Source organism: Chiloscyllium plagiosum, unplaced genomic scaffold (assembly GCF_037043375.1).
Source record: "Chiloscyllium plagiosum isolate Xiang-an unplaced genomic scaffold, Cpla_swu_hap1 HiC_scaffold_22, whole genome shotgun sequence".
Taxonomy (NCBI): Eukaryota; Metazoa; Chordata; class Chondrichthyes; order Orectolobiformes; family Hemiscylliidae; genus Chiloscyllium; species Chiloscyllium plagiosum.
In genome coordinates this window covers 24023334-24035045 of record NW_028270160.1, presented here as the reverse complement: position 1 = coordinate 24035045, position 11712 = coordinate 24023334, and the positions used below count along the sequence as shown (strand labels likewise).

General features: G+C 40.4%; 1 protein-coding gene across 4 annotated transcripts in view; it reads left to right on the top strand.

The window, feature by feature from the left end:
- Nucleotides 1-1019: 1019 nt before the first annotated feature.
- The window catches only part of trub1 (TruB pseudouridine (psi) synthase family member 1), an 85933-nt gene continuing 75240 nt past the window's right edge, over nt 1020-11712 (top strand). For all 4 annotated transcript variants that reach the window (XM_087998849.1, XM_043712809.2, XM_043712810.2 and 1 more), the window contains exon 1: nt 1020-1159. In XM_087998849.1, coding sequence (XP_087854975.1) covers nt 1027-1159 — 133 coding nt within the window. In that variant the 5' untranslated portion in view covers nt 1020-1026. The remainder of the gene's footprint in view (nt 1160-11712) is intronic.

The window sequence follows — 11712 nt, the reverse complement described above, 5'->3', positions numbered from 1 at the left end:
CTCTTGAGTCAAAACGTTAACTCTGTTTTCTCTCCATAGATGCTGTCAGATGTGCTGAGTTTCTCCAGCATTTTCTGTTTTTGTTTCATACCTTGAGCATCTGTGGTTCGTTAGTTTATTCTCTTGTGCCTTAACTGACGTATACTTTCTACGTTTTCTTGGCTCTCTATTCTAATTGTGGCTGTTCATCTCTCCTGCTGAACCTTCTCTTTGGATCCCAACCCCTGTCAAGTTAGCTTAAATCTTTGCGAACAGCACTAGCAAATGTCCCTGCAAAGATGCTGGTTTAGGTTTTAGGTTCAACCGTCCGCCTTGCACAGGTCCCACCAGGCACTCTGCCTGTATTCCTGATGAAGGGCTTTTGCCCAAAACGTCGATTTTACTGCTCCTCGAATGCTGCCTGAACTGCTGTGCTTTTCCAGCACCACTAATCCAGAAACACCACATCCAATACAGTCCCAATATCCCACCAGTCTGAAGCCCTCCTACCTGCACATTTCTCCAGCCATAATTTAATGTCGACTAACTTCTATTTTTATACTCATTATAATGGGGTCTGAAAGTAATCTAGAAATTACCTTTTGGATCTTGTTCTTTAACCTACATCCTCACTCCCTAAATTCAACTCAGTGGACCTCATCACTTTCTCCACCTGTGTCACTGATAGCATCATGTACGATTATCTCTGTCCATCCTTCCCCTTCAGAGTCAACCTATATTTTCCTGCATTTTTCGGGTGCTGACAGTTCAGCCGCTTCTTGCAAGGTGCGTTAACTTCCCACCCCTCACTTCTTTGGGTTTTAATATGGAAACAAAAATGTCTACATAACACAATTCCGGCGTCGTAATTATCTAATTACAAGAGCAGTCTATTTTCTTGATCCGAATTCTCCAATCACTGAGTTTGGTACTGTCACTGGGTATGAGCTCTCCAATCAGGATAGCGGACTCCAAGTCCCAGAATGCAGCGGGGGCCGCTGGTAGCACGTGACTGAAGAGGCAGTTGGCGGTGTGTGCTCGATAAACATGGCGTCTAGCTCGGGGTCTGTCGCTTTGGCTGAGAAGCTGCAGGGTCTGAATGGGCTCTTTGCTATCCACAAAAAGAAAGGCCCTACTTCAGCAGATGTACTGAATCTTCTGAAAACTAAGCTTTTAAAAGGTACATATGTTTTACAGATTTTGTTTGCATAAGGAAGCATCTCTGCGTCTAAACCAAACACATTAGTTTTGATTCGTTTCTGACATCTAATATGTATTTAAAAGAACATTTCCTGGAAGTCGAGCAACGGGGTAAAATCCATATTACGAAGAGAGTTTAGAACAAAAGAAAAATCTATAGTTTTAGGTATTTCCTTTGTTTCTCATCAGCTCCTTGGATGTAAACTGTGATTTAAATATTTCCTGCCCAGAAGGGCGGAGCTTCTTTTTAAGAGCGGTTTGCTTTAAATAGTTGATGAATAAATTCAAGTTTCTGTATACACTACATGAAAAATGCACAGTTGGCGCAGGGAATCTGCAGCTTGTTTTGGGGCTAAGTTTTTTTAAACATTCATTATCTTGAGTTGCTGAAGACCTATAGTATATATACCGTGTAGTGCTCTGACATTGAGATATCCGAATTGGAAAGAGTCGAGATTTGTTCCTGGACGTCAGATTTCAGTGCAGTAGTGGGGTTTAGATCTATGGTTAAAATCGATTAAAGTTAGATCTTAATCACTGTTGTGACCTTGAGTTAGTAAAATTTAAGTGGTTGAATACTGGCAAATCCAGACTTGAGCAAGGTTTTGTACCTGGAGAAGGGCCTGTGCCCGAAACGTCGAATCTCCTGTTCCCTGGATGCTGCCTGACCTGCTGTGCTGTTCCAGCAATAAAGTTTCAACTTTGATCTCCAGCATCTGCAGACCTCACTTTCTCCTTTGTACCTGGACAGGAAAGCAGCGTAATTCATAATATGGAAGATTTTGTAGCTGGATCAAAATTTCATGAGGAAATCGGGCGTGTAGACCATAAATAATCTTGAGCTTGTCTGAGAGATCATAGCTGATCTGATACTATAAAATAACAAGAACATAAGAAGTTGGTTCACATATCTCCTGTGGCTATACCTCTTTCAATCAAATATTTCCTTCTGGAGACTGTTGAATGAATAGTGTCTCAAGAAAAATAGAAGTGGCAGTCAGATCTTGGGCACTAAGAATGAATTTTGCATTAAGCAGGGTTTGTCAAAATTTAAAAGAATTTTTAAAGGGTACTCTCCTATCGGGCACAGACAGGATGCTCTGTGGCAATGGGTGTGAATCTAGAATAGTATTTTGAATTCCTAGTGCCAGGGTTCGAACTATACTGTCAAAGGGAAGAGTGAGGAGCCGGAAGTTGCTGTACACATTGGAAGGAACGACATCATTGGATATTGCCGAGTAAATATAAGAGATAGAAAGTTAAAAAATAGAACCTCAAAAGTAGTAATCTCTGGTTTCCACCTGCTGCCAAGTTCTAACTAGGGAAGGGAAAAGGCAGATAAATCAGTGCGCCACCTCTTGAGCCAATGTGCCGATATTCAGAATCTTGGATCATTGGGACCTCTGAGGTAGAAAAGGTTCAAAAGGGGTGGGTTTCGCTTAAACTGGAAAGGGACCAATATCCTGGTAGAGAGATTTGCTAGTTTACAGGCTTCTGAAATAGAACTATCAAAGAGCGTGAGTGGGAGGAGGGGGCGGTTCCTAAGTAGCAGTGAAAACAGATAGATGAGACTAGTTCTGAATCAGAAAAGAACAAGTTAATTGATTAGAAATTAATTGGCCTTTCTGTAAGGAAACTAGTGATAGTGGGTCATGTCTTTTGGTGGCTAGTAAGTGTTTGTGTATCCTGGTGGCTAGTTTTCTGCCTATTTGTCCGATGTAGTGTTTGTTACAGTCGTTGCAGAGTATTTTGTAAATGACATTTTTTTTTTAGATTACTTTACAGTGTGGAAACAGGCCCTTCGGCCCAACAAGTCCACACCGACCCGCCGAAGCGCAAACCACCCATACCCCTACATTTACCCCTTACCTAACACTACAGGCAATTTAGCATGGCCAATTCACCTGGCCTGCACATTTTGGACTGTGGGAGGAAACCGGAGCACCCGGAGGAAACCCACGCAGACACGGGGAGAACGTGCAAACTCCACACAGTCAGTCGCCTGAGGCGATTGTTTTGCTGATTGTTGGTACAGGGTCCTTTAGTTTATCAGCTGCTGTTTGTGTTGATAGGTTTGTGGGCTACAATGATGCCAAGGGGTCGGAGTAGTCTGGTACTCCTCTCCGAGATGTCTTTGATGCATGGTAGTGTGGGTAGAGTTTCTGGGCATGTTGTGTCTACTTGTTTGGATATGTTGTTTAAGAATAAGCAGACTGTGTTTATCGGATACCCGTTGTTCTTGAATATGTTGCATAGGTATTTTTCTTATGCCGCTCATAGTTCATGAATGTAGCAGTGTATTGTGGCCCAATTAAATAATATCCAGATGCAGCTCCATTTGTGGGACCCCCGACCCATAGTGTCTCACCATGGCACACTGACATACAGTCTAGCAAAGGAACTCGTGCCACTCCATCCACTCCACCCAAGAATTCCTGAACATCATTAAAGACACCAAGATAGAAGAGGGTGAAATAATGGTCTCCTTTGATGTAACAGCCCTATTCACATCAATTAACATCAGCCTGGTCAAAGAAACACTGACCACATTACTAGACAAACCAAGGACACAAACACCAGAAAGTACTAACTTCATCAGCAAGGACAACATCCTCAAGCTAGTAGACCTGTGCCTCACTACCCACTTCACCTTCAATGACAAGACCTACAAACAAATCAATGGGATACTCATGGCTCACCAATATTAGGCTTCTTAGCAGAAGCAGTAATGCAAAGACTAGAACGAACTGCCCTCCCCCACGATCCAACCCAAACTTTTGGGTCTGCTACATGGATGACACCTTTGTCATCACAAAACTGAACAAATTAGAGGAAACTTACAACATCATCAACAACATCCTTACTGGCATAAATTTCACAAAAGAGGAGGAGAACGAAACGACAACAGACTCCCCTTCCCAGATGTCACAGTGGAATGAACAGGTAATGGAAAACTACAGACCAGTGTCTACAGGAAGGCAACGCACCGAAGACCAGATACTTAACTAGAGAAGCAATCATCCCAACACCCACAAACGGAGCTGCATCAGGACATCATTTAAATGGGTCACAACACGCTACAACACCCAGGAACATAAGTGGCTGAAGAAAAATACCTATACAGCGTATTCAAGAACAATAGGTACCTGATAAACACAGTCTGCCGATTCTTAAACAACAAACCCAAACAAGTGGACACACAACAGGCCCAAAAACAATAGCCACGCTACCAGACATCAAAAATATCTGAGATGACTGCCACACTACTCTGACCCCTTGGCACCATGGTAGCCCACAAACCTACCAACATAGGAAAACAGTACTGGTGAATCTAAAGGACCCTGTATCAACAATCTGAAAAATAAATGTCATTTACAAAATACCCTGCGAGGACTGTAACAAACACTACATTGGACAGACAGGCAGAAAACTAGCCACCAAGATACACAAACACTTACTAGCCACCAAAAGACATGACCCACTATCACTAGTTTCTTTACATACAGACGAAGAAGGACACCACTTCAACTGGCAACACATCCATCCTACGACAGGCTAAATAGAGACATGCATGGGAATTCCTTGAGGCCTAGCATTCAAACTGGAACTCCATGAATAAACACATTGATTTGGACCCCATTTACCAACCTCTGAGAAAAAGAACTGGAGATGATATTATCCACCTTGACAGACCAAGACACACAAATAGAATGCGGGACAGAACATCAGCGCTTCACTGGAGGCTCACTGATGATGTTACCTAGCATGGTGATGCAACATCTGAAAACAAACCTACTAGCTCAGCAACCAAACTTACAATCTACAAATTTTAATAGCCTGAGACAAGAGCTTTCAAAAGTTGGCGTAGACTATTTGCAGGTAATGGGATGAGTGACAAGTGGGAGGCTTTCAAAGGTGTGATAATGAGAGTTCAGAGGCATTATTTTCTTGTTAGATTGAAAGGCAAGGTTGGCAGATTATTGAACGATGGATGAATAAAATATTGAGGTTCTAGTCAAGAATAAAAAAGTCATTATCAGAAGTATACAACTGGGAACAAATTATTTTCTTCAAGAATATAAAGCATGTAGGGGCAATCTTAAGAGGGAAATCAGAAAGGCAAAGAGAGGATATCACATAGCCTTGGCAGATAAGGTTAAGGGTAATCCAAAGAGATTCTGCAAATACATAAAGGGCAACTAGAGAGAGAGAGTAGGCCCCTGTAAAAAAAAAAAAAATCAATAGTCATTTTTGTGTTGAATCTCAGGAAATGGAAGTGATATTAAATTAATATTTTGAGTCTGTTTTTATTATGGAGAAAGAAATGGAGGCTAGAGAACTTGTGGAAATAATTATTGATGTTTTGAAAATAATTCACATTACAGAAGAGGAAGTGCTGGAGGTCTTAGCAACTGTAAAGCTGGATAAATTTATGGAACCTGTGTATTTTAGGATGTTGTGGAAGGTTAGGGAGGAAACTACAGGGCCGAAGTAGAAATATTTGTATCGTCCATAACCACAGGTGAGGTGTCAGAGGACTAGAGAGTGGCTAAGGTTGTGCCTTTATTTAAGTGACTGTAAGGCGAAGCCTGCAAGTTCATAGATGTGCGAGTCTGACGTCAGTTGGAGATGATTCTGAAAGAACAGAATTTACGTGCACTTGGAGAGGCATGGACTGAATAGGAATAGTAGGCATGGTTTTGTACAAGGGAAATTGTGTCTCAAACTTGATTGAGTTTTTTTTTTAAGGAAGTAACAAAATTGATGAACAAGGGCAATGGTAGATGTTGTTTACTTGCACTTTAGTAAAGCCTTTGACCAGGTTCCACATGGTAGATCAATTAATAAATTTAGATCATGTGGGATTCAGGGTTAGTTAGATACAAAATTGGCTTTATAGGAGGAGACAGAAGGTGGTCAGGAGAGCCATTTTTTTGTTGTTTGTTGTTTTTCCCCAGAGTAATAGGATCTTTATTTTTGTTCAACAAAGTCAAGGCAACTTGTTTTTCTGCCTTGAAAGACAGCAAAGTGACACTCTGCTGTGTTTTGCCCTGTGCTGGCCTTTTCCTGGAAGTGTTTGATGGGGTGTATTGTTTTTTTTCTGTTTACACCTTTTGGTTTAAAAAAAAGTGGAGGGTTGTTTTTTGGATTGGAGGCCTGCAACCGGCAGTGTTCCACAGGGATTGGTACTAGGTCCACTTTTGTTTGTCGTTTCATCTAAATGATTTAGATGAGAATATAGGAGGCATGGTTAGTAGGTTTATGGATGACACCCAAAATTGGTGGTAGAGTGAATAGTGGAGAAGGTTATCGAAGATTAAAAAGAGATCTTGACCAACTGGGTTGGTGGGCTGAGGAGTGGCTGATGGAGGTTAAATTTAGATAAAAGCGAGCTATTACATTTTGGTAATACAAGCAAGGGCAGGACTTACACAGTTAATAGTAAGGTTCTGGGTGGTGTTGTAGAACAGGGACCTGGAGGTTCAGGTACGTAACTCTTAGAAATTTACATCAAATGTAGACATGGTGGTTACCAATATGTTTAGCACACCTGCCTTCATTGCTCAGACTTTTGAGTGTGAAGTTTGGATGTTATGTTGAGGTTGCACAGGCTGTTGAACAGGTTTCTGTGGAGTACTGTGTCCGGTTCTGGTTGCCATGCTAGAGGAAGGATATTATTAAACTGTAGTGGATTCACACAAGATTTACCAGGCTGTTGTTGAGGATGGTGGGTCTGAGCTGGTCTGGGACTTTTTTCACTGGTGTGTAGGAGGTTGAGGGGCAACCTTAGAAGTTTATAAAATCATGAGGGGAATAGATAAGGTGAATAGCAAAGGTAATTTCCCTAAAGTAGGGGAGTTCAAAACTAGGGGGTACATTTTTTAAGGTGAGAGGAGAAACATTTTTTTAAAAAGGCGTGAGGGGCAACCTTTTTACATAGTGGTTTGTATGTGGAATGAACTGCGGGAAGAGGTGGTGGATGCGGGTCGAGTTAGAATATTTAAAAGACATTTGAATAAGTACGTGAATAGGAAAGGTTTGCGGGGATATGGGCCAAATGCAGGCAAATGGGAATAGTTTAGTTTGGGAACATGGTTGGCATGGACTGGTTGGATTGAAGGGTCTGTTTCCGTGCTGTATAATATGATAATGACCTTAACCTTCACTTTCTGCCTGCCCTATAACTCCTGGCTTCCATGTCTAACTCAGTCTTCAATATATTCTATGACACAGCCTCTTCTGCTGTCTAGGCAAGAGCACTCCAAAGACCTGAAAGAAGAAATTTCTCCTTATCTCAGTTTTCAATCAGAGACTCCTTATTTTGAAAATGAGTTCAAGTTCTAGATTATCTTTCAAAGGGAAACATCAGTACCTTTTCTATCAAGTCTGCTGAAGATAGTTTCTTTCATTCGGATCACCCTTCAATCTTCTAAATGCTAATAAGTAAAGTCTGCTCAACCTTTTCTCTAGACAGCTGAGGAAACAACTTAGTGAACCTTATCTGAATTCCCTCCTTAAGTAAAAAGAGCAAAACTGTGTACAATGCTCTAGATATGGTCTCAGCAATGCCTTGTATAGGCTACATTGTACATGGACTGTCTTATTAAATTCCATCTTTTACAATAAAAGCAAACATCCCATTTGCCTTGCTAATTACTTGTTATGGTTTCATGCTCCTCTTTGCATTTTGTCAAGAAGAACAGCCAGATCCAACTGTACTACAGCTTTGTGTGGTGTGCATTTAAATAATTTTGTTTTCTATTCTTACCACCAAAGTGAACAACTCTCCTTTCTTCATATTAAACTCTTAACTGTCAATATTTGTCTATTCATTAATCTACCTATATCCCTTTCCATGCTCAGTATCCTCCTTGCAGCTTGCTTTCCTATCTATCTTTGTCCCGATATTTGCTGATGGTTCAATATAGACTGTTGCTTCATCCAAATATCGACCATAAGTAGTCAAGGCCCCAGTGCTGATTCTGCTGGCATTTCACGAGTTAAAATTTGCCAAATTCAAAATGACCCAGTTATCCTGACTTTGTAAAATGAACAGGAAACAATCTTGTGTGGCACCTTATTGAACACACTTTGTAAATATGAATACACTGCATGAACTGATGTTCTTTTATCCACATTGCTTGGTACATTCTTATCGAGCTTATAATTTTATTAAATGTAATTTCCTTTTAGGAAGCCGTGTTAACACTGTCTATTTTGTACAGGTTCTCCTATAATGTTGTAGTTGTGTTTTAGAAAATCGTGCAATAGAAATAGTGGGGGTTATGGGAAAAGTAGTTGGGGCGAATGACCAAAACAAAAACCTGTAAAAATAGAAATAAAAATATTAGTTAGCCAAACACAAACAATAACACAGTCTACATAAATTTTGACCAATTGTAACTGACCTGTTGTATGGTACTGCATAGTGCAATGCATCAGAATCTTTAACTGATTACTCTTGATTGGCATCTATATGTGCTGGCTGCACTACATTCTAGCCAGTCTTCTGATCCCATCCAATGGTAACACTGCACAAGTCAGATCCCCGAATGAAACCTACCTTGATAGGTCAAGCGCTGAATCTTAATTTCTTTTGCTTACTGTCAGTTTTGTCAAGTTTCTTTTGGAGGGTTTCATATTGTGATGCTCGGGGACATCTATCACCTCATTTTACAAATCCCACCTGATTTATTACCTACCCACCCTTTGGTGCTCCTCTGTCACATTCTAGCACCACCATACCATGTGCCATTTCCAAAACAATTCACCACTTCCAGGATATCTCAGAATTGACCAATATCCGTAGAGCAGCATCATCTTTAAAACGATAATGTGCACTCAGACCAAGAGCTGTCAGTCTGGATCTGCCAAGCATGATTTCTGACATTGGAGAGGCTCACTGCCTTTATTCCTGATGAAGGGCTTTTGCCCGAAACGTCGATTTCGAAGCTCCTTGGATGCTGCCTGAACTGCTGCGCTCTTCCAGCACCATTAATCCAGAATCTGGTTTCCAGCATCTGCAGTCATTGTTTTTACCTAATGGAAAATTGGTGCCTCTCTTTGTGGACAGGGACATGGAGATGCTGCTGATGGGGATGGGGTGATGTTGAGGCAGGTCCTTTTCTCTCAGGCCAAACGAGGATGCTATTCTACTGGAACCATGCCAACCGGAACCAGGGTTACCATCCAGGCCAGTGTAGTCTCAACCACCTGAAGGAATACACTAAAAATAGGAAGAAGATCAATGACCTTCTCCACTCTGTCAATGAAAGTGCCATCATCTTTTTGTTGATACTTCAAACTCATTCTATCTCTCCTACCGTACTTTCCATTTTCTGCAACATTTCTCTCCCCCACCCACCACACACACGCTCATCCTCGCTAACATCATTCCTGAAGAAGGGCCTGTGCCCGAAACGTCGAATCTCCTGTTCCCTGGATGCTGCCTGACCTGCTGTGCTGTTCCAGCAATAAAGTTTCAACTCGCTAACATCTGACTCTGACTGACTAACCCTGAATCTCTTCTGCACAGCCTACTCATTCCCTCAGTACATCTCCACACATGCAGCAGCAGTAACAATGTGTGCCCATCTTTTTCTCCCTCACCCGCTATGTGCAGAGTTTGCTGACTCTGACCACCCTGAGCAGCTGACTGTGTCCAAGCCCCTGTACTGGTATTTTTTTGGAATTGGGTACCATAGTAATTAGTCACTGAAACAGATTCATGTGAGTCTGCAGATTTTTTTTAACATCTATCTGTATTTTTTAAACAAAAGAGAAAAAAGCTCTTAATACAAACAACAAAGCCAAGTTTCAAACTACTGGTCAGTTCCAATGAAATTTCACACTTATTCAACTCTAAGTTTTTAAATTAACAGATCTCTCCCAGTTTCTTGTCCTCAGACCATAAAAACATTTTTACGATGCTTTGCTAAAGTTCACAAGCACAAACCTTTCACAATACCTTTCATGAAGCCCTTTGTGAAAAAGTGCACGAGCTGACTGATCATGTGACACTGACGTGGAGTCCAATCCTCCATGACACCTAGTGCCAGGAATGAGAATCGTGTAACAGTGAGCGGAAGCTTGCTTTATTTTAAAAAAAAGTTCACGATTCTCAAATCATGTTATAGACATGTTGCATTTAATAAATGCACATTATAAGAACTACCTGTATCGTGGTTTTCTAACTGTCTCATTACAACCTATTTAATAATGGAATCCCACAATTTCCCAAGATCAGAGATGGGCAAGGACAAAATCAGGAAGGCATTTGCAAAGATGAGAATAAAATAATTTGCATTTATAGGGCGTAAAATGTTTCATAGTCAATGCAGTTTTATTAAGTATTGTCATTGTTGTAATATCGGAAAACATGGCAGTCAGTTTGTGCACAGCATTGTTTCGCAATACAATTAACTTGATCACAAGATCATCTGTTTATAATGATGCAATTCAAACACTGGCTGAAAGGCTATCTAGTCACTTAGCTCTGCTTCGTGTTGGACTTTTGCTATGTTCCAAACGTTGGCTACATTTCTTTGTTATATAGTTTGGGTGTGAAATGTTTTGGGACATTGTGAAAGGTATTATGTAAGTGCAAGTTCTATGAAACATTGCTAAAAAGAGACATGTAATCTAAACTATTCGTATTGCACTCATCAGGACTGAATTACAAAAAAAGCTAACTTTAGAAAGGAGCATTAAAGCAGTGTGCAGTTAATTATCAATAATCAATCTAAATTAACTGCTTAAATTGAAACCAGGCAAGTCCATTCTCATTTGAAAAGCTGCAGTATGTGGATATATTCCTTTTACCCGTAAAGAACAGGTTCCTATTTGTAAATCTATGATTGCTATCACATACTGTTATGGACCAGACCAAACCCCTCTCAAGATATGTAGAAAGTAGTCTAGACCCTAATTTTTTTTTATTGTAGAGGTAAATGTAAAGTGTTGCATTCCAGATCCAATTTTTGTCAACTTACTGGGTTTAAAGCAAAACACACTTTATTCATCCACTATAGTTAACATATAACAAAAGAAAGAGGGAATTTAAAAACTTCATTCTATTGGAAAACTTAACAGAATAATAAATAATTACTATTACTGATTAACTGCTCCAATATAGTAACATCTCACAAACACATGCTTGGTAAAAGGTAAAATCAGAATACAGTTTATCTCATACGCAACTCCAGCAGCAGGAAGAGAACCCCCATCTTTTGGCTGTAACAAGCAGAAGGAAAAAGAAAAAATTTCAAGACCCCAACAGCAACTGAAGAAAAAGAAAAATCCTGGCTTTGGGAGCTTGACCACACCCATTCAGGCTGCTTTTATTGTTCCAAAAGAAAACCCGAGGCCTTTCAAGCTGTTTATTGTAGTTGCTCTGAGAGATGCGTGGGTATTTCCTTTAAAATCTCTCTCCAAAGAAAAGGACAAAATAAACCTCTTAAAGCCAAAGTATTGTCACAATACAAATGAATCGCCCTGTGGGCTCAATTGATTGTCTTAAATTCATGTCTGATG